We start from the raw sequence: 23,636 nt of genomic DNA, 5'->3' as shown, positions 1-23,636 counted from the left end.
TCGGGGGCATGCTTTAGTCTCTCTGCAGATATTTCATACGGAGAGAGAGTTCAGACACACACACACACACACACACACACACACACAGAGAGAGAACACACACACGTGGCTCACTCACTGTTATTTTATCCATATGAGAACATATGTATGGAGATCACTCTACTGTCAGCTCTTTATTCGTTATTATAGAGGTTAGCCAGGATAGCAGGGGAAGGATTTCTCTTTTATCATCCGTAGCACTGTTGCTAATCAGACATTTAAAAAAATAAAATAATATTGGGGCTTTTTATTACTTGTCAGCTTGAACTTTTGTGTCACAAATGCCTTTATCTTAATGTTAGGCTACACTATTTTAACTAGGCCTATGTGTTACTATTGCTTGGTACCTATGCAAAGCGTCGGCTAATTTCACAAATTCCTTTATGTTCCTGTTACAGCATGATTCATGATTCTTGTGTGTCATTGACTTATATTCAAAGTGCTTGTCGTCCCCTGACCGTTGAATGTTATATTACCAAAGAAGAAGGTTATTACAGGTTATTGTTTTTTTAATGTTTGTGTGTTGCCTTCAGGTCTGGCTCCTAGTCGCCCGCTATATTCTTTCATTTCTCTCTGGAATTGTATTTCATTACTATGTTTGATTAAAAATGTCTCGCATAAAATGTAGGTGAATGTTCCCGGAGTTTATAACTTAATACACCAGATGTTTGTTACATTATGTTTAGATTAGGGACATGTTATAGATTTATGGCCTAATTGAATTGTTTGTTCATTTTGGGGTGGGGATGGGAGCGGGTTTGGGGGTGGGGCTGGGAGTGGGTTTTGGGAGTGGGTTTGGGGGTGGGGGGTGGGGCTGGGAGTGGGTTTGGGGGGTGGGGGTGGGGCTGGGAGTGGGTTTGGGAGTGGGTTTGGGGGTGGGACTGGGAGTGGGTTTGGGAGTGGGTTTGGGGGTGGGGCTGAGAGTGGGTTTGGGGGTGGGGCTGGGAGTGGGTTTGGGGGTGGGGGTGGGGGTGGGTCTGGGAGTGGGTTTGGGGGTGGGGTAGGGCTGAGAGTGGGTTTGGGGGTGAGGCTGGGAGCGGGTTTTGGGAGTGGGTTTGGGGGTGGGGCTGGGAGTTGGAGTGGGTTTGGTGGGTGGGGCTGAGAGTGGGTTTGGGGGTGGGGCTGGGAGTGGGTTTGGGGGTGGGGCTGGGAGCGGGTTTGGGTTTGGGTTTTGGGGGTGGGGTTGAGAGTGGGGTTTGGGGGTGGGGTTGAGAGTGGGGTTGAGAGTGGGGTTTGGGTTGGGTTGGGGTTGAGAGTGGGGTTTGGGGGTGGGGTTGAGAGTGGGGTTTGGGGGTGGGGATGAGAGTGGGGTTTGGGGGTGGGGTTGAGAGTGGGGTTGAGAGTGGGGTTTGGGTTGGGTTGGGGTTGAGAGTGGGGTTTGGGGGTGGGGTTGAGAGTGGGGTTTGGGGGTGGGGTTTGGGGGTGGGGATGAGAGTGGGGTTTGGGGGTGGGGTTGAGAGTGGGGTTTGGGGTGGCGTTGGGAGTGGCGTTGGGAGTGGGGTTGAGAGTGGGGTTTGGGGTGGCGTTGGGAGTGGCGTTGGGAGTGGGGTTGAGAGTGGGGTTTGGGGTGGCGTTGGGAGTGGGGTTTGGGGGTGGGGTTGAGAGTGGGGTTTGGGGTGGCGTTGGGAGTGGGGTTTGGGGTGGCGTTGGGAGTGGGGTTTGGGGTGGGGTTGAGAGTGGGGTTTGGGGTGGCGTTGGGAGTGGCGTTTGGGGTGGCGTTGGGAGAGGCGTTTGGGGGTGGGGATGAGAGTGGGGTTTGGGGTGGCGTTGGGAGTGGGGTTTGGGGTGGGGTTTGGGGTGGGGTTGAGAGTGGGGTTTGGGGTGGGGTTGGGAGTGGGGTTTGGGGGTGGGGTTGAGAGTGGGGTTTGGGGTGGGGTTGGGGGTGGGGTTTGGGGTGGCGTTGGGAGTGGGGTTTGGGGTGGGGTTGAGAGTGGGGTTTGGGGTGGGGTTGAGAGTGGGGTTTGGGGGTGGGGTTGAGAGTGGGGTTTGGGGTGGGGTTGAGAGTGGTGTTTGGGGTGGGGTTGAGAGTGGGGTTTGGGGTGGGGTTGGGGGTGGGGTTTGGGGTGGGGTTGGGAGTGGGGTTTGGGGTGGCGTTGGGAGTGGGGTTTGGGGTGGGGTTGGGGGTGGGGTTTGGGGTGGGGTTGGGAGTGGGGTTTGGGGTGGGGTTGGGGGTGGGGTTTGGGGTGGGGTTGGGAGTGGGGTTTGGGGTGGCGTTGGGAGTGGGGTTTGGGGTGGGGTTGAGAGTGGGGTTTGGGGTGGGGTTGGGAGTGGGGTTTGGGGGTGGGGTTGAGAGTGGGGTTTGGGGTGGGGTTGAGAGTGGGGTTTGGGGTGGGGTTGAGAGTGGGGTTTGGGGTGGGGTTGGGGGTGGGGTTTGGGGTGGGGTTGGGGGTGGGGTTTGGGGTGGGGTTGGGAGTGGGGTTTGGGGTGGCGTTGGGAGTGGGGTTTGGGGTGGGGTTTGGGGTGGGGTTGGGAGTGGGGTTTGGGGTGGCGTTGGGAGTGGGGTTTGGGGGTGGGAGTGGGGTTTGGGGGTGGGAGTGGGGTTTGGGGTGGGGTTGGTAATTAATTCAGAGATTAATGTAGTGTTGCAGTGGTGTGTTGTTAAAACACTATTTTGAAATTACAGTTGAGAAAGCACCCCTTTGGGATTAAGTGTTTCATTCACTGATCTCTTAAATTATGGAGGAATCTCCTCAACACTCACGAGCAGTGTGTGTGTGAGTCTGTGTCTGTACATGTTTGTGTGTGTGTGTGTGTGTGTCTCTACGTGTGTGTGTGTGTGTGTGTGTGAGTGTGTGTCTGTACATGTTTGCGTGTGTGTGTGTGTGTGTGTGTGTGTGTGTGTACACTCAGGTCAGGTTTTATAGCCCATGCTGCGGTGCGATGCTCGTGATCGTTTGGGTAATCTCTGCTTCACTGATTTAGTTATTATAGAAATCCTTCATTACCAGTCATCTATTAACCTCTGTGAGCCTGTAAACCGTTCTCTGGGGTGGGGGGGGGGGGGGGGGTTCTAAGTGACATGTGGAATTGTTTTAAGATGATAATACTATGGATCATTCAGGTATTTGATTTAGAAATGTAGGACCTCTTTAGGTATAAAAATATAAAACCTTTATTTGATAAAATATAGAATTTGGCCTGTATTGCCATATCCCATTGAAACTCATTGAATAACACAAATGGCAAAAATACAGTCCAAAAAAAAGAAAATCAGAAGAAAAAATGTTTTGAGAAAGAAAGGAAATAGTTTTTCTTTACACATATTTAACCGTTTTTGGGGGTTTGGCACAAAACTACCTTCATGCTTACATTTATGTTTTGTCACCGGTACCAGTTCATTTGTCGTAGAGCAAAATAGAGACCCCCGTCTTGTTCGTGAGATAACAGTTTGTAGGCCAAACAGTTCGTACGCTACAGACGTTTTCACGAGAAGACCGATATTTGGGATGTTTCCAGGTCTGACACTGCTGTAGCTCTGCCACCTTCCACCGCAGATGTCTCCAGGTCTGTCATACACCTCTGTAGCTCTGCAACCTTCCACCGCAGATGTCTCCAGGTCTGTCATACACCTCTGTAGCTCTGCAACCTTCCACTGCAGATGTCTCCAGGTCTGTCAAACACTGCTGTAGCTCTGCCACCTTCCCCCGCAGATGTCTCCAGGTCTGACAAACACCTCTGTCACTCTGCCACCTTCCACCGCAGATGTCTCCAGGTCTGACAAACACCTCTGTAGCTCTGCCACCTTCCACCGCAGATGTCTCCAGGTCTGACAAACACCTCTGTAGCTCTGCCACCTTCCACCGCAGATGCGAAGTGGAACATCAGAGTATGCTGTGGATTGAGACACATCCAATGCAACCCCCCCCCCCCCCCACCCACACACACACACACATTTCTTGTCAACAAACTATAGTTTTGACAAGTCAGTTAGGACATCTACTTTGTGCAACACACAAGGCATTTTTCCAACAATTGTTTACAGACACATTATTTCACTTATAATTCACTGTACCACAATTCCAGTGGGTCAGAAGTTTGCATACACTAAGTTGACTGAGCCTTGGAAAATTCCCGAAAATTATGTCATGGCTTTAGAAGCTTCTGATAGGCTAATTGACACAATTTGAGTCAATTGGAGGTGTACCTGTGGATGCATTTCAGGGCCTACCTTCAAACTCAGTGCCTCTTTGCTTGACATCATGGGAAAATCAAAAGAAATCAGCTAAGACTTCAGAAAAAAAATTGTAGACCTCCACATCTGGTTCATCCTTGGGAGCAATTTCCAAATGCCTGCAGGTACCACGTTCATCTGTACAAACAGTAGTACGCATGTATAAACACCATGGGACCACACAGCCATCAAACCACTCAGGAAGGAGACGCGTTCTGTCGCCTAGAGATGAATGTACTTTGGTGCAAAAGTGCAAATCAATCCCAGAACAACAACAAAGGACCTTGTGAAGATGCTGGAGGAAACAAGTACAAAAGTATCTATTTTCATAGTTAAACGAGTCCTATATTCACATAACCTGAAAGGCCGCTCAGCAAGGAAGAAGCCACTGTTCCAAAACCGACATAAAAAAAGCCAGACTACGGTTTGCAACTGCACATGGGGACAAAGATCATACTTTTTGGAGAAATGTCCTCTGGTCGGATGAAACAAAAATATAACTGTTTGGCTATAATGACCATCGTTATGTTGTGAGGAAAACGGGTGAGGCTTGCAAGCTGAAGAACACAATCCCAACTGTGAAGAATGGGGGTGACAGCCTCATACTGTGGGGGTGCTTTGATGCAGGAGGGACTGGTGCACTTCACAAAATAGATGGCATCATGCGGACGGGAAATGATGTGGATATATTGAAGCAACATCTCAAGACATCTGTCAGGAAGTTAAAGCTTGGTCGCAAATGGGTCTTCCAAATGGACAATGACCCCAAGCATACTTCCAAAGTTGTGGCAAAATGGCTTAAGGACAACAAAGTCAACGTATTGGAGTGGCCATCACAAAGCCCTGACCTCAATCCTATAGAAAAGTTGTGGGCTGAACTGAGAAAGCGTGTGCGAGCAAGGAGGCATACAAACCTGACTCAGTTACACCAGCTCTGTCAGGAGGAATGGGCCAAAATTCCCCCAACTTATTGTGGGAAGCTTATGGAAGGCTACCCGAAATGTTTGACCCAAGTTAACCAATTTAAATGCAATGCTACCAGATACTAATTGAGAATGTACATTTCTGACCCACTGGGAAAGTTATGAAATAAATAAAAGTGGAAATAAATCACTCTCTACTATTATTCTGACATTTCACATTCTCAAAATAAAGTGGTGATTTAAATGTTAGGAATTGTGAAAAACTGTGTTTAAATGTCTTTGGCTAAGGTACGTACGTATATGTAAACTTCTGACTTCAACTGTATGTGTTTACGCGTGTCTGCGTGTGTGAGGCGTGTGAGGAGCACCTGTGGCTGTTGTCAGCACCGCACGGCTGGTGGGTTTGGCTCCGGAGGGACCTTGGGAGCCCGACGCTGTGCCTCCCGCCCCGACATTGTGGGAGAGACGAGTCTGTCCTGTACGCTAACTGTAATTAGCATGGGCCTGTTGATTTACTGATAATGCTTGGGAATTAATTAGCACTGCGTTAATTGCTACCTAGGCTAACTACTCCACAACCACATACCAACACCTAACCCCCTGCATAAACTTTTCAGATAGATGGAGTGGGGGGAGGTTAGTGGATGGTCCATTGATCTCTGAAAGAGGAGGACTGATTGGCCTACTACGCCATCCTGAGCTTCCCGTTTGTAGTTAGTTAAGAGTCAAGTGAATTGGGAGAATGGTCAGGTGACATCGTAAAACGGTCATGGAATGGAGTAATTAGGGACTATAGTTTAAGCAGTGTTAGCAGTGTCAGCAGTGTCAGCGGTGTTAGCAAAACCACGACCTGTGTCATTGTGTTGATGAAGCTGCATGTAGGCCTCCTCGTTGTCTTTATCACTGTAAGAAAGTTTAAGTTCACTTATCGGCTGTTTTTAGCCTTGTTTTAAAGCTATTTCATCAACAGCTACTGTAAGGGATGAAAAGTCTGAATTCACAACACTGCACTGCAAGTCAATTACCACTTACTGTCAGTAACCACTTATTCTGTTAATTATGATTTCCATTTGAAATAACAAACAAACACAGATACTGTACATGGACACACACACACACTTAGGCACGCACACACATACGCGCACTCACGCACGCACGCACGCACGCACGCACGCAAACACGCACGCACACACACGCACCTTTTACTTTTAATCCCATTGTTCCCCAGGCCGTTTGTCTTTGTGTGTGTTTTAATTAGCCCTCTTAACTATATGATCTGTGTTGAAATATAGGTGATTTCTATGACTGTGGCTACTTCTATTTGCCTGTTCATACTACCGTCTTACACTACAGTAAATTACACTGGGTGGATGGAGTGTGTGCTGTATTCAAAGACTGTGTGTCTGCATGCATGTCATCAGAGAGAAGGACACTGGTCTTGTGAGAAAATGGACAAGTGCATAACGTTTTCGACCAATCAGTCCAAGTTGTTTTGATGTAGAATACTGCCGTCCAGATAAAGAAAGACTGTGTCTATTCGAATGAGGAAATAGATCATATCTAAAGGGTCAGAGTTGATTGCATGTGTCAGGGAAGAAAAGCCTAGGCTATCTAATTCTACATAACGAGTGTCCATAAAGCAATCTCGCCTCAAGAGTGTGAAACACCGGCAGAAACACTGTCTCAGAGGCCATGGCTGCGTCACTACACAGCGACTAAACGGCCCTGATGAATTCCCATCAGACAGAGAGACACTCTCCACTCCACCACGCCACCCAGGCGTGAGCATGCATTTAAATTAACCTCTGCTTCCAACGTAGCCGACGCCTTGCACAGCACAAGGACCTGTAAATTGTATAACAACACAGAGCTCAACCTTACGCTCCTTCATACTCCCCTACCTCCTCAACACCTGCTGGTTTTCTTGACACTTTGCCATATTTGATCCACTGACAAAGCACCAACGACTCTTCACACTCCTCTCTTAATGTTCACTCATCATCCCCATCTAAAAGATACATTGCCTTCAGAAAGTATTCATACCCCTAGACTTATTCCAAATGTTGTCGTTACAGCCTCAATTCAAAATGGATTAAATAGTTGTTTTTTTACACACAATTCCCCATAATGACAATATGTTTTTTTCATAAGTGAAAATATGTTTTTAGAAATGTTTGCAAATGTGTTGAAAATGAAATACATAAATATCTAATTTACATAGGTATTCACAGTCCTGAGTCAATACTTTGTACAAGTACCTTTGGTGGTGATTAAGGCTGTGAGTCTTTCTGGGTAAGTCTCTAAGAGTTTTGCACACCTGGATTGTACAGTATTTGCCCATTATTTTATAAAAAATTATGCAAGCTCTGTCAAGTAGATTGTTGATGATTAGTGATCATTGTTAGACAACAATTTAAGTCTTGCCATAGATTTTCAAGCAGATTTGTGTCAAAACTGTAACATGGCCACTCTGGAACATTCAATGTCATCTTGGTAAGTAACTCCAGTGTAGATTTGGCCTTCTGTTTTAGGTTATTGTCCTGCTGAATGGTGAATTCAACTCCCACTGTCTGGTGGAAAGCAGACTTAACCAGGTTTTCCTCTAGGATTTTGCCTGTGCTTAGCTCCATTCCGTTTTTTTTATCCTGAAAAACTCCCCTGTCCTTGCCGATGACAAGCATACCCATAACATGATTCAGGCACCACCGTGCTTGTAAATATAAAGAGTGGTACTCAGTGAGGTGTTTGATTTGCCCAAAACATAACACTTTCTTTTTCAGGACTGAAGTTAATTTATTTGCTACATTTTTAGCAGTATTACTTTAGTGCCTTGTTGCAAACAGGATACAGGTTTTGGAATATTTTCTTCCGTATAGGCTTTCTTTTCACTCTGTCAATTAGGTTCGTTTTGTGGAGTAGCTACAATTATCACACTTCAGGTAAGACCCAAATACAGACTGTGTTGAAGTAACAATGTTTATTACAGCAACAGGGGCAGGCAAACAGGTCAAGACAGGTAGGGCTCGGTAATCCAGAGTAGTGGGCAAAGGTACAGGACGGCAGGCAGGCTCAGGTCAGGCAGGGGTTGGTAATCCAGAGTATGGGCAAAGGTACAGGACTGCAGGCAGGCTCAGGGTCAGGTCAGGCAGGGGTTGGTAATCCAGAGTATGGGCAAAGGTACAGGATGGCAGGCAGGCTCAGGATCAAGGGCAGGCAGAGTCGTCGGGCAGGCGGGCTCAGAGTCAGGACAGGCAAGGGTCAAACCAGGAGGGCGAAAAAAAGAGAGACTGGGGGGGAAAGCAGGAGCTGAGACAAAATGCTGGTTGACATAACAAGACGAACTGGCAACAGACAAACAGAGAAACAGGTACAGTATAAGTACCCAGGGGATAATGGGGAAGATGGGCAACAACTGGAGGGGGTGGAGACAAGTACAAGGACATGACAACAGGGCATGACAACAATGTTGTCGATCCATACTCAGTTCTCATATCACAACCGTTAAACTCTGCAACTGTTTTAAAATCACCATTGGCCTCATGGTGAAATCCCTGAGCAGTTTCCAACCTCTTCGCCAACTGAGTTATGAAGAACGCTTGTATCTTCGTAGTGACTGGGTGTATTGATACACCATCCAAACTCTAATTAATGAAGTCCCAATGCTCAAAGGGATATTCCTTTTTTTTTTTTTTTTTTTTTTTTTTTTAAAAACACATCTACCAATCGATGCCCTTCTTTGCAAGGCATTGAAAAACCTCCCTGGTCTTTCCGATTGAATCTGTGCTTGAAATTCACTGCTCGATTGTGGGACCTTACAGATAATTGTATGTGTGGAATACAGAGATGAGGTAGTCCTTCACAAATCATGTTAACCACTATTATTGAACACGGAGTGAGTCCATGTAACTTATTACGCAATTTGTTAAGCACATCTTTACTTCTTAACTTATTTAGGTTTGCCGTAACAAAGGGTTTGAATACATATTGACTCAATACATTTCAGCTTTTCATTGTTATTTAATTTCGAAAGTTTTCTGCAAACAAAATTCCACTATGACATTATGGGGTATTGTGTGTAGATCAGTAACACAAGAAAATGTGAGAAAAGTAAAAGGGTGGAAACACGTTCTGAAGGCTCTTTATGTCAAATTCTACATTCGCTATCACTCAAACTATCAAACCATAAGTCATGGCATCTTCCTTTCTCTATTCCACTCCCTCCCGTCTCCTCCCTTTCTCTCCTCTATTGGTCTTCTCGTGGAGGTGAAAGGCAGGAGCTTGGTATCAGAGTATCAAAGCTGGCAGTGTGCCACCAGGCTGATGCACGGATAGAATTAGAGCGCCAGGCGTACATCTCCGGACCATTGTTGCTAAACGCTACTGTTATAGGCTAGTCACTGCGCTAATTACTGAGAAAACACTGGTGCTAAACGCTACTGTTATTGGCTAATCACTGCCCTAAGATAGAGGGGCCGTGTTGGCTATTATACTGCAGATGGAGATAGAGGGGCCGTGTTGGCTATTATACTGCAGATGGAGATAGAGGGGTCATGTGGCTACTATAGGGGCAGGTAGAGGGACCATGTTGGCTACTATAGGGGGAGATAGAGGGACCATGTTGGCTACTATAGGGGCAGGTAGAGGGACCATGTTGGCTACTATAGGGGGAGATAGAGGGACCATGTTGGCTACTGTAGGGGGAGATAGAGAGACCATGTTGGCTACTATAGGGGGAGATGGAGGGGCCATGTTGGCTACTGTAGATGCAGATAGAGGGACCATGTTGGCTACTATAGGGGGAGATAGGGGGACCATGTTGGCTATTATAGGGGGAGATAGGGGGACCATGTTGGCTACTGTAGAGGGAGATAGAGGGACCATGTTGGCTACTATAGGGGGAGATAGAGGGACCATGTTGGCTACTATAGGGGGAGATAGAGGGACCATGTTGGCTATTATACTGTAGGGGGAGATAGAGGGACCATGTTGGCTATTATACTGTAGGGGGAGATAGAGGGGCCATGTTGGCTACTATAGGGGGAGATAGTGGGGCCATGTTGGCTACTATAGGGGGAGATAGGGGGACCATGTTGGCTATTATAGGGGGAGATAGGGGGACCATGTTGGCTACTGTAGGGGGAGATAGAGGGACCATGTTGGCTACTATAGGGGGAGATAGAGGGACCATGTTGGCTACTATAGGGGGAGATAGGGGGACCATGTTGGCTATTATACTGTAGGGGGAGATAGAGGGACCATGTTGGCTACTATAGGGGGAGATAGGGGGACCATGTTGGCTATTATACTGTAGGGGGAGATAGAGGGACCATGTTGGCTACTATAGAGGGAGATAGGGGGACCATGTTGGCTACTATAGGGGGAGATAGGGGGACCATGTTGGCTATTATAGGGGGAGATAGAGGGGCCATGTTGGCTATTATACTGTAGATGCAGGTAGAGGGACCATGTTTGCTACTATAGGGGGAGATAGGGGGACCATGTTGGCTACTATAGGGGGAGATAGTGGGGCCATGTTGGCTATTATAGGGGGAGATAGAGGGGCCATGTTGGCTACTATAGGGGGAGATAGAGGGGCCATGTTGGCTATTATACTGTAGATGGAGATAGAGGGACCATGTTTGCTACTATAGGGGGAGATAGAGGAGCCATGTTGGCTACAATAGGGGGAGATAGTGGAGCCATGTTGGCTACTATAGGGGGAGATAGTGGGGCCATGTTGGCTATTATACTGTAGATGGAGATAGAGTGACCATGTTTGCTACTATAGGGGGAGATAGGGGGACCATGTTGGCTACTATAGGGGGAGATAGAGGGGCCATGTTGGCTACTATAGGGGGAGATAGAGGGGCCATGTTGGCTACTATAGGGGGAGACAGAGGAGCCATGTTGGCTACTATATTGTAGATGCAGATAGAGGGGCCATGTTGGCTACTATAGGGGGAGATAGAGGAGCCATGTTGGCTACTATACTGTAGATGGAGTTAGAGGGGCCATGTTGGCGACTATAGATGGAAATAGAGGGACCATGTTGGATACTGTAGGGGGAGATAGAGGCGCCATGTTGGCTATTATACTGTAGGGGGAGATAGAGGGGCCATGTTGGCTATTATACTGTAGATGCAGATAGAGGGACCATGTTGGCTACTATAGGGGGAGATAGAGGGACCATGTTGGCTACTATAGGGGGAGATAGTGGGGCCATGTTGGCTATTATACTGTAGATGGAGATAGAGGGGTGTTACGCACGCCTCTATGAAGAGGGAACGCAACACCCTGCTACAACTAAACTCTCCGTGAAGTGAAAAAAGTATGGACTGTAGGTGCGAGTAAGGATGACAACAGGCAGAATGTGGTACCGTTTACAAGGACTTTATTCCTTTACACGGTAATATGGGGAAAAGGGGCTGGACGGAACCAAAGCAAAGAAAGTAAATCTCAAAGCCCCCTCTCCTATCTTACCTGCCTACCCACTACTTACCTAATTTAGCACCACCTGGTGCCCTAACCAAAATACAGGGGGTGGTCCGCCCAGGTCTTACCTAGTGTGCCTAGACAGTGAATATACTACGTATATGTATGCCCGCGGGCCTCTTGCCTAAACACTCCCAAGGTGCCTTCCCCTTCTCCCCTAGGAACAAATGAAACAGAATATTAAACAATTTCACAAACAAACTAAGAAACAAAGTAGATCAAATAAGCTCTATCTGAGCAACAAACTCACAAAACATACCAACTTCCCAGCAATGAACTCCCAGCAAATCAACCTCTAGCAAAAATCTCTATCACAAACAATCGCTCTGCAATGACCTCAGCAAAATCTCTCTCAGCAATCCCTACCTCCAAATCTCTCTCTCCTGAACAGAACACTGGCTTTTATATAGCTTCAGAATTAATGTGTAATTGGAGACAGCTGTGTCTTGACGAGGGGGCGGGGTCAGCTCTCCAATTAGCCCTGGAGTCGACCAATCAGCTGCTTGAGGGATTTCAGGAAGCCATTTCCTGAAATAAAACACATGCAAATACACAAACTACAACACAAACTGGGGAACGTAACACGCCCACCACAAAAATTGCAAACCTAGTTTTGCAATAACAAAAGCCATCGCTTCCCCAGTTAGTAAACCCGTGATAGAGCGTTAGCAACCACATTCGCCGAGCCCTTCACATAAGCGATCTGTACATTATATCCTTGTACAATCAGAGCCCACCGCATAAGGCGGCGGTTCTGGTTGTACATTTGCTTCAAGAACACCAATGGATTATGGTCCGTGAAGACCATAACAGACAAGGCACTGGAGCCCACATATACCTCAAAGAACTGTAAGGCAAGCAATAAAGCCAGCGTCTCTTGTTCAATTGTAGAGCATCTTGACTGACACGAGTTGAACTTACGGGAGAAGAAACTGACGGGCCGATCCACTCAGTCTTCATCTTCCTGTAAGAGAACCGCACCCACCCCCACTATACTAGCATCTACCTCCAACTTAAAAGGTTTGTCAAAGTTGGGGGCGGCAAGCACTGGGGCATTACAAAGTAGCGCTTTAGCGGACTCAAAAGCGTAGTTACAGTCCTTGGACCACTTGAATGTTACCTTGGGACTAAGCAGAGATGAAAGGGGAGCTACTACCGTTGAGAATTTCTTACAGAAGGTACGATAGTACCCTACCATCCCCAGGAATCTGCGCAACTGGCGGCGAGTAGTGGGAGCAGGAAAAGCAACAATTGCTTCCACTTTGCCAGTTACTGGGCGCACTTGACCTCGTCCCACTTGTTTACCTAAGTAAGTCACTGTAGCCTTTCCAAACTCACACTTGGCCAAATTGAGGGTTGAAGAAGCATTCTCCAACCGCTGAAACACTTTTCAAAGTGGAGAGATGATCAGACCAGGTAGACGAATGAATCACCACATCATCAAGGTAAGCAGTACAATTTGGCAGATCTGCAAACACAATGTTAACTAACCGCTGAAAAGTAGCAGGTGCATTACACATGCCAAAGGGCATCACAGTGTATTGTACGAAGTTATCTGGCGTAACAAAAGCCGATATGTCAGAAGCTTGAGAGGTCAGAGGCACTTGCCAATAACCTTTTAACAAATCTAACTTACTAACATAAGCAGCAGAGCCTATTCTATCAATACAGTCATCTAAGCGAGGTAGAGGAAAATAATCAGACTTTGTAACTGCATTTACGCGACGATAGTCCGTACTGGGTGTAGGAGATAAGATATGCTCCTTCAAAACTTTAAGCGGACCCCGTGGGGTGTGTCCAAACACAAGGTCAGCAGGGCTGAACCCTAAGGACTCTTGTATCGTTTCCCTTATAGCAAATAGGACAAAGGACACCCCCTCATCCCAATCAGTACTGGTATCCATACAATACTTGCGTAGCATTGCCTTCAGAGTCTGATGCCAGCGTTCTAGAGCCCCTTGACTCTCTGGATGATACGGACTGGAGACCTGATGGGAAATACACAATGTCTTTAACACATTTGAAAACAGTTTAGACATGAAGTTGGATCCCTGATCAGTTTGGAGTACTAGTCCAAACGTAGAGAAGAACTTCACTAGTGCCTTCACCACAGTCTTAGCCGTTATAGTACGGAGAGGAATAGCCTCTGGGTATCGAGTAGTACTGCACATTATTGTTAGTAGGAACTGGTTACCGGACCTGGTTTTCGGCAATGGACCTACACAATCAATTATCACTCTTTCAAACGGTTCCCCCACCACAGGAATCAGGCAGAGTGGCGCTCTTGGAACTGTTTGATTCACTTTCCCAGTGAGTTGACATATGTGACATGTTTTACAAAATTGGACCACGTCAGACTTCAAACCTGGCCAGAAGAAATGACGAAGGACCCGGTTATTAGTCTTTGTGATCCCCAAGTGTCCAGACCACGCCTGGTCATGGGCGAGTGACAGCACCTGCTGTCGGAACGGTGTAGGAACAACCACTTGACACACTTCACTCCAGTCATTAATGGTGTCATGAGATGCCCATTTACGCATCAAAACTCCTGCTTCCATAAAGTAGGCGGTCTCTCTAGTTTTAGCTTCCTCAATGGAAATTACCAAAGCAAAACACTTAAAGACTGGTGTCTTTTTTTTGACATTCAATCACCTTCTCAGGGGTGACAGACAAAAGAATGTCATGTAATTGGGGCACAATTTCGTTTTCCCCTGCCTTAGTTTTTACGGGTGTAAAAACTGTCGGCATTGCAGAAGGCATACTCGGTGCATGATCTTCTACCTCAACATTCTCAAAAATGGAACTAGCCAAATCCACCACATCTCCTAGCTTGCGAGATTGTGCCCTCGTTAACACACAAGCAGGAAAAACATGTGGAAATGCTTGAACCAATTTCTCATCTGTAGTTCTGATTTCTGGATTGTCTACTACCTCTAACACAGGAGTGACATTACCACCAGCAATATCATTCCCTAGTAGCAATGTGACTCCTTTTACTGGGAGTGTAGATCCTACACCAACACGGAAATGTCCTGATACCAAGTCTGACACTAAGTGGACCCAGTGTAATGGTACAGGTACGGTTTGTCTCTATCCCCTGTAATATGACATGCGAGCCACAATACGTTTCAGGAGACCAGGGTAAAACATCAGTAATGATTACTGACTGCGCCGCCCCAGTGTCTCGTAGGATTTGGATAGGCTTTTGATCAGCTTGTTCTCCTGTTAAGGAAACATAACCGGCAGAGATAAACGGAGCATAGACAGGATCCGGTTTCTCAAATGCTGAATCAATAACTCGATCCAATGGACGAGCCAAAGACTTGACTAAACCCAAACTTTTCATTTTTGGGGACGGTGACTGGGACTGTTGCGGTTTATTTTTCAAAACTGGGCAGTCCGCGATCACGTGACCCTTTGTGACAGTAAAAACATTCACGGATTTCATGAAAAGGCTTAGGGTTGTCAGAGGAAAAGCGACCTGAACGAGGAACTGATGACGTAATCGTCCGGCCTTCAAAACGAGGCGCACCAAAGACAGTCTTGTGTGTCAAAGCGTACTCATCTGCCAACACTGCTGCTTGGGCCAATGTCACCACCTTCTGTTCATTTAAATGAACTACTATTCTATCTGGGAGATTGCCTTTAAAGTCCTCCAACAGCATCAACTCCTTAATATCAGCAAAGGTGTTAGCTTTGCTGGCTGAACACCAGCGACTAAACAGACTCTTTGTCCCTAGCAAATTCAACAAATGTACGGTGAGAGAGTTTCTTGTGGTTCTTGAAGCGCTGTCTATAAGCTTCAGGCACCAACTCATAAGCCCGCAACACGGTAGTTTTAGCTGTATCGTAGTGTAAACTGTCTTCCAGGGAGAGAGCAGCTACTACTTCCTGGGCTTTCCCAGACAATTTACATTGTAACAGGAGCGGCCAAACCTCGAGTGGCCAATGCAGCGCAGCGGCTACACGCTCAAACGCAGAGAAATAAGAATCAACTTCCGACTCTCGGAATGGAGGGACTAAAGCTATGTTTTTACTCACATCGAAGTGGGTTTGATGATGAGCAGCTTGTAGAGTCGCACTGGAGCGAGCATCTAGCTCCAGTTGTCGGATCCTCACCTCCTTGTCAGCTTCTATTTTCCTAATTTCAAGTTCAAAATTCATCTGTCTTTCTTTATCTTTTTGCTCCATTTCTAACCGAGCCAGCCTCACCTTCAGCCTAGCAGTTCCATCTGAACGACGCAAAGCAGAGGATAAAGGATCGAATCGGGGCAATGTAAAGGGGGTAAGAGGAACCCCTTCCTCCGCCTTGTCCTCCGACTTGGCATCAGAAGGTCTACCCATCTCCTCTCCTTGCAATGAGAGAATCCATTCTCACTAAACCCTCCCTGACTAGCAACAAAAGCTCAGCCTTTAGGGCTTTCTCAGGGACAACAAATCCATAATGGTCAGCTATAGCTATAAGGTCTACTTTACGAAACCTCACCAAACAATCAATAGAGGGCGCTTCAAAAAACTTAGAGATGGCTGATGCAGCCATCTTATACAATGCAGTCTCCTGAACACACTAACTAAACAAGTCATCCAAACTCACAACCTACCATCACACCTCAATCACTAACCACAGAGAGCTCAGAGCAGCAGGGTCCGGTGGGTTTAATGGAAAGATCCCGGATGAGCCCCAATTATGTTACGCACGCCTCTATGAAGAGGGAACGCAACACCCTGCTACAACTAAACTCTCCGTGAAGTGAAAAAGTATGGACTGTAGTTGCGAGTAAGGATGACAACAGGCAGAATGTGGTACCGTTTACAAGGACTTTATTCCTTTACACGGTAATATGGGGAAAAGGGGCTGGACGGAACCAAAGCAAAGAAAGTAAATCTCAAAGCCCCCTCTCCTATCTTACCTGCCTACCCACTACTTACCTAATTTAGCACCACCTGGTGCCCTAACCAAAATACAGGGGGTGGTCCGCCCAGGTCTTACCTAGTGTGCCTAGACAGTGAATATACTACGTATATGTATGCCCGCGGGCCTCTTGCCTAAACACTCCCAAGGTGCCTTCCCCTTCTTCCCTGGGAACAAATGAAACAGAATATTAAACAATTTCACAAACAAACTAAGAAACAAAGTAGATCAAATAAGCTCTATCTGAGCAACAAACTCACAAAACATACCAACTTCCCAGCAATGAACTCCCAGCATATCAACCTCTAGCAAAAATCTCTCTATCACAATCAATCACTCTGCAATGACCTCAGCAAAATCTCTCAGCAATCCCTACCTCCAAATCTCTATCACAAACAATCGCTCTGCAATGACCTCAGCAAAATCTCTCTCAGCAATCCCTACCTCCAAATCTCTCTCTCCTGAACAGAACACTGGCTTTTATATAGCTTCAGAATGAATGTGTAATTGGAGACAGCTGTGTCTTGACGAGGGGGCGGGGTCAGCTCTCCAATTAGCCCTGGAGTCGACCAATCAGCTGCTTGAGGGATTTCAGGAAGCCATTTCCTGAAATAAAACACATGCAAATACACAAACTACAACACATAAACTGGGGAACGTAACAAGGGGCCATGTTGGGTATTGTAGATGGAGATAGAGGGACCATGTTGGATATTGTAGATGGTGATAGAGGGATCATGTTGGCTACTATAGGGGGAGATAGAGGGACCATGTTGGCTATTATACTGTAGATGGAGATAGAGGGACCATGTTTGCTACTATAGGGGGAGATAGAGGGGCCATGTTGGCTATTATACTGTAGATGGAGATAGTGGGGCCATGTTGGCTACTATAGGGGGAGATAGAGGGGCCATGTTGGCTATTATACTGTAGATGGAGATAGAGGGACCATGTTGGCTACTATAGGGGGAGATAGAGGGACCATGTTGGCTACTATAGGGGGAGATAGAGGGCCCATGTTGGCTACTATAGGGGGAATTAATGGGGCCATGTTGGCTATTATACTGTAGATGGAGATAGAGGGGCCATGTTGGCTATTATACTGTAGATGGCGAAAGAGGGACCATGTTGGGTATTGTAGATGGAGATAGAGGGGCCATGTTGGCTATTATACTGTAGATGGAGATAGAGGGGCCACGTTGGCTACTATAGGGGGAGATAGAGAAGGCATGTTGGCTACAGTAGATGGAGATAGAGGGGCCATGTTGGCTACAGTAGATGGACATAGAGGGGCCACGTTGGCTACAGTAAATGGAGATAGAGAGGCCATGTTGGCTACAGTAGATGGAGATAGAGGGGCCATGTTGGCTACTGTACTGTAGATGGAGATAGAGGGGCCATGTTGGCTACTGTAGATGGAGATAGAGGGGCCATGTTGGCTACTGTAGATGGAGATAGAGGGGCCATGTTGGCTACTGTAGATGGAATTAGAGAGGCTATGTTGGCTACTATAGGGGAGATAGATGGGCCATGTTGGCTACTGTACCTGTAGATGGTGATAGAGGTGCCATAAAACCCTTATTTTATAGTGTGACTGTAATGTATGTGGAAACCACCATAAAAGGAGAATATTTAGTAATAAAGCAGGGAGAACTTTGACTCTAGTCCCCCATACTGTGTCCACCAGTCCAGGACTAAGTTGTTTTTCACTACTGGATACCGGACAATTACCCATTCACTATTGCATTTCCTCAATAAAGTAATTGTGTCAAGGAAAAACTAAATTCCAGAAAATGTATCGTAATTATTCATAATCCCATTCTGTGTTTTGATTTTCTTACATTTTCTTACATTTGCGTACATTTGCATATTAACACTGCCTGTTTTAAGCGGTGAGCAGCGAGGGGTAGGAGTGTGCTATCCTGTGTGATAGCTCTCCCACGGTGACCCAGTTGGGTGGTGGAGAGAGCCAGCTGAAACAGAGAGATGATCTCAAGGCCCAGTTGGGTGGTGGAGAGAGCCAGCTGAGACAGAGAGATGATCTCAAGTCCTAGTTGGGTGGTGGATAGAGCCAGCTGAGACAGAGAGATGATCTCAAGGCCCAGTTGGGTGGCGGAGAGAGCCAGCTGAGACAGAGAGATGATCTCAGGGCCCTGTTGGGTGGCGGAGAGAGCCAGCTGAGACAGAGAGATGATCTCAGGGCCCAGTTGGGTGGCGGAGAGAGACAGCTGAGACAGATAGATTATGTGTTTTGCTCTAGTTTGAGAGTGGGAGAGAGACAGAAAGAGACAGCGAGAGACAAATTACCGAGAGAGAGAGAGACAGAGAGAGACAGAGACCGAGAGAGTGAGACAGTGAGAGACAGAGAGAGAGAGAGACAGAGACAGTGAGAGACAGAGAGAGACAGAGACAGAAACCGAGACCGAGAGAGTGAGACAGAGAGAGACAGACAGAGACAGAGACAGAGACAGAGACAGACCGAGAGAGTGAGACAGTGAGAGAGAGAAATTAACTGCCAGTGAAAGATTGCCGGCTGTGTGTCTGTGTGTGTTTGTATACGTAAATGCATGCATGTGCATGTGCAAGGCCGGATTAAGAAATCATAGAACCCCGGGCTTTGTTTTTTTTATAGGATTGTAGAAACACTTAAAACAAGGGTTGTGTTTCATGTAGGCTTACCCTGGCGTGACGTTTTGATTACCATGTAAATCTCTCTAGGACAAGGTGACTTTTATCAGCATATTCTCCTGTATTTACCGCCTCCAAAATGAAACGCTAATTAGCTGCTAATGTGGCTGTCATAAAGAACTACAAATGCCATGATGCTCTGGACGAGACTGCCAAATCAAGGCAAAAGGAAGAATCTCTGGATTAACTATCTGATGTTAGCTGAATTGTAGTATTGAATAAATTGGCAACGTTTCTTTAAATTGACAATTCTGTGAATTGTTTTGTGCAAGTTTTAAATTGACACAATACCTGTTAACAAAAGGGTCAGCTAGAGTTCAGGAGCTTAAAGGGATTGGAAGTCTTGCAGGTCTACTAATTAGCATTTTAGAATCTGAAAGTAAATAGAGCCAAATATATTGATAAAAGTCACCTTGTCCGACAGATATTTACATGGCTATCAAGACATCACGCCAGGGTAAGCCTACATGAAACACAGTCCTTTATGTGTTTCTGAAATCCCCTATGGGGAAAATGAATGGTGGAAAAATTATTGGAACCATTTCCCTGTTTGACTGCTAGGTTTTATGGGTATTACGACACCTCTGCTGTGGGGCTCTATAGCCCAGGCCAATGAAGCAGCAACACAGATTATTAGGAGGGAATATATTATCGACTACAGTAAGAAACTAAATGCAATTTCCAGTGGCACACCTAATGATGAAGATGCAGGGTACTCACGGTGATGGCCGATGAGCTCTTAGTGGCAATAGCCTACCTCAAAATGAGTTACTGTGAAAATCAGTGCTGCTGCTCGCAAATAATTGGGAGTTGTTGATAAGAAATTGGTTCTATTGGTTCTACAGACAGATTAGCCTTCTCTTTTCAGCAGTAGTCATTTGCTTTCCAAACTGTACGTATTTCTGAGATTGCATTTTGGAATCTGCAAAAGGAAAACCTACAGCCGCAAACAACCATAGAAATATACTCCATAGATGGCAGTTCCAATTTAAGTCAGGACTGGCAGCCATTTCATGAGTTTACCAGTCAAATTGCCAGGGTAAAAGGTTCCAAAACCCTTCTAAGGATTATATGTCTATGAACACAAAGCCTGACTGTAGGCATACTGGTAACTGCCAAAATAAAGGAAACACGTGAGTAAATGAGGGATACAAAGTATATGTTATTGTGTGGGGTGCATTGTCCTGGCATGGTTTAGGTCCACTTGTAGAATCAATGCCAAGGCTCATTGAAGCTCTTTTGGCAGCTCGTGGAGGCCCAACACCCTTTTAAGAGACTTTATGTTGGTGTTTCCTTTATTTTGGAAGTTACCTCTATTTGATTGTGATAACACCAAATCTACCGTTATTTATTTTTTTAGAAACTATTGCTAAACTCTGTTGCTAAATGATGCTCTCTGGTGTATTTTGAACATTGAGAGTGGGCTCCTGTGGTTGGATAAAAAATAATTACAAAAAATAAATAATGCTATGTTTATTTGTACAGCTGAAGTCAGAAGTTTACATACATTTAGGTTGGAGTCATTTAAAACTCGTTTTTCAACCACTCCACAAATTTCTTGTCAACAAACTATAGTTTTGGGAAGTCGGTTAGGACATCTACTTTGTGCATGACACAAGTAATTTTTCCAACTATTTTTTACAGATGATTTCACTTATAATTCACTGTATCACAATTCCAGTGGGTCAGAAGTTGACATAGACTAAGTTGACTGGGCCTTTAAACAGCTTGGAAAATTCCAGAAGATGATGTCATGTCTTTAGAAGCTTCTGATAGGCTAATTGACATCATCAGTGCCTCTTTGCTTGACATCATGGGAAAATCAAAAGAAATCAGCCAAGACGTCAAGAAAAAAATTTGTAGACCTCCACAAGTCCAGTTCATCCTTGGGAGCAATTTCCAAACACCTTAATTAAGGTACCACGTTCATCTGTACAAACAATAGTACACAAGTATAAACACCATGGGACCACGCAACTGTCATACCGCTCAGGTAGGAGACGCGTTCCGAGAGATGCAAATCAATCCCAGAACCACAGCGAAGTGCAAATCAATCCCAGAACCACAGCGAAGGACCTTGTGAAGATGCTGGAGGAAACAGGTACAAAAGTATCTATATCCACAGTTAAACGTCATAACCTAAAAGGCCGCTCAGCAAGGAAGAACCCACTGCTCCAAAACCGACATAAAAAAAGCCAGACTACGGTTTGCAACTGCACACGGGGACAAAGATCGTACTTTTTGGAGAAATGTCCTCTGGTCGGATGAAACAAAAAAATAACTGTTTGGCTATAATGACCATTGTTATGTTTGGAGGAAAAAGGGTGAGGCTTGCAAGCCGAAGAACACCATCCCAACTGTGAACCATGCGGGTGGCAGCATCATGTTTTGGGGTGTGCTTTGCTGCAGGAGGGACTGGTGCACTTCACAAAATAGATGGAATCATGAGGATGGGAAATTATATGGATATATTGAAGCAACATCTCAAGACATCAGTTATCTGATGATTAGCAGAGCGGGCAGCAGGCAGCAGAAGGCTATCTACCCTCATTGAGAGCTCCTGAATCCTCCTGTGTTTGGAGGTTGCAGTAAAAGTAATAGTAAATATATACTACATATATAATGTATACTGCATGTAAAATACTAAATATATACTACATATATAATGTATACAGTATATAAAGTGCATTCGGAAAGTATTCAGACTCCATGACTTTTTCAACATTTTGTTACGTTACTTATTCTAAAATGTATTAAATAAACATTTTTCCTGATCAATCTACACACAATACCCTATAATGATGATGTGAAAACAGGTTTTTAGACATTTTTGCAAATGTATTACAATTTAAAAAATCTAAATTGAGCTCAGGTGTATTCTGCTGCCATTGATCATCCTTGAAATGTTTCTACAACTTGATTCAAGTCCACCTGTGGTAAATTCAATTGATTGGACATGATTTGGAAAGACACACAACTGTCTATATAAGGTCCCACAGTTGACAGTGCTTGTCAGAGCAAAAACCAAGCCATGAGGCCGAAGGAATTGTCCGTAGAGCTTAGAGACAGGATTGTGTTGAGGTACAGATTTGGGGAAGGGTACAAAAACATTTCTGCAGCATTGAAGGTCCCCAAGAACACAGTGACCTCCATCATTTTTAAATGGAAGAAGTTTGAAACCACCAAGACTCTTCCTAGAGCTGGCCACCTGGCCAAACTGAGCAATTGTGGGAGAAGGGCTTTGGTCAGGGAGGTGACCAAGAACCCAATGGTCACTCTGACAGAGCTGCATAGTTCCTCTGTGGAGATGGGAGAACTTCCAGAAGGACAATCATCTCTTCAGCACTCCACCAATCAGGTCTTTACGGTAGAGTGGCCAGATGGAAGCCACTCCTCAGTAAAAGACACATGACAACCCACTTGGCGTTTGCCAAAAGGCCCTTAAAGGACTTTCAGACCATGAGAAACAATATTCTCTGGTCTGACGAAACCAAGATTGAACTCTTTGGCGTGATTGCCAAGCGTCATGTATGGAGGAAACCTGGCCTCATCCCTACGGTGAAGCATGGTGGTGGCAGCATCATGCTGTAGGGATGTTTTTCAGCGGCAGGGACTGGGAGACTAGACAGGATCGAGGGAAAGATGAATGGTGCAAAGTATGCTCAGGTCTCAGGACCTCAGGCTGGAGCGAATGTTTACCTTCCAACAGGACAACAACCCTAAGCAAACAGCTGACACAATGCAGGAGTATCTTCGGGACAAGTCTTTGAGTGACCCAACCAAAGCCTGGACCTGAAAACAGCTGTGCAGCGACGCTCCCCATCCAACCTTACAGAGCTTGAGAAGATCTGCAGAAAAGAATGGGAGAAACTCCGCAAATACAGGTGTGCCAAGCTTGTAGCGTCATACCCAAGAAGACTCTGGGCTGTAATCGTTTCAGTTTTTTTCTCAAACCTTGTTTTGCTTTGTCATTATGGGGTTCATTATGTGTATATTGATGAGGGTAAAAAAGATTTTAATCCATTTAGAATAAGGCTGTAACGTAATGTGGAACAAGTCCAGTGGTCTGAATACTTTCTGAAGGCACTGTATTTCCTTTTTTTGGGTGATGTTTATTATACTTTATTTTCTGCTTCCTGGGCCCCTCACGGTCCTGGACCCAGGGGCTTCACGCCTGGATCCAGGGCCCCCCATGGGCCTGGACCCAGGGCCCCCCACGGGCCTGGACCCAGGGGCTTCACGCCTGGACCCAGGGCCCCCCACAGACCTGGACCCGGGGCCCCACACAGGCCTGGACCCAGGGCCCCCCACAGGCCTGGACCCAGGGCCCCCCACAGGCCTGGACCCAGGGGTTTCACGCCTGGACCCAGGGCCCCCCACAGGCCTGGACCCAGGGCCTCACACAGGCCTG

At 46.1% G+C, this 23,636-nt stretch overlaps 1 protein-coding gene across 1 annotated transcript; it reads right to left on the bottom strand.

Annotated features, from left to right (window-relative positions):
* Positions 1-769: 769 nt before the first annotated feature.
* LOC139408069 (cell surface glycoprotein 1-like) lies at positions 770-23,419 on the bottom strand. The gene is made up of 3 exons (XM_071151886.1): positions 23,375-23,419; positions 13,537-13,613; positions 770-2,645 (listed from the first exon to the last, which is right to left on the bottom strand). The coding sequence occupies exons 1-3, from the start codon at positions 23,417-23,419 to the stop codon at positions 770-772; spliced, it is 1,998 nt and encodes a 665-aa protein (XP_071007987.1).
* Positions 23,420-23,636: the final 217 nt, after the last annotated feature.

This window comes from Oncorhynchus clarkii, chromosome 4 (assembly GCF_045791955.1).
Source record: "Oncorhynchus clarkii lewisi isolate Uvic-CL-2024 chromosome 4, UVic_Ocla_1.0, whole genome shotgun sequence".
In the NCBI taxonomy this organism is placed as follows: domain Eukaryota; kingdom Metazoa; phylum Chordata; class Actinopteri; order Salmoniformes; family Salmonidae; genus Oncorhynchus; species Oncorhynchus clarkii.
The sequence above is the reverse complement of the archived record's forward strand: the minus strand, read 5'-3'. Positions and strand labels throughout refer to the sequence as shown.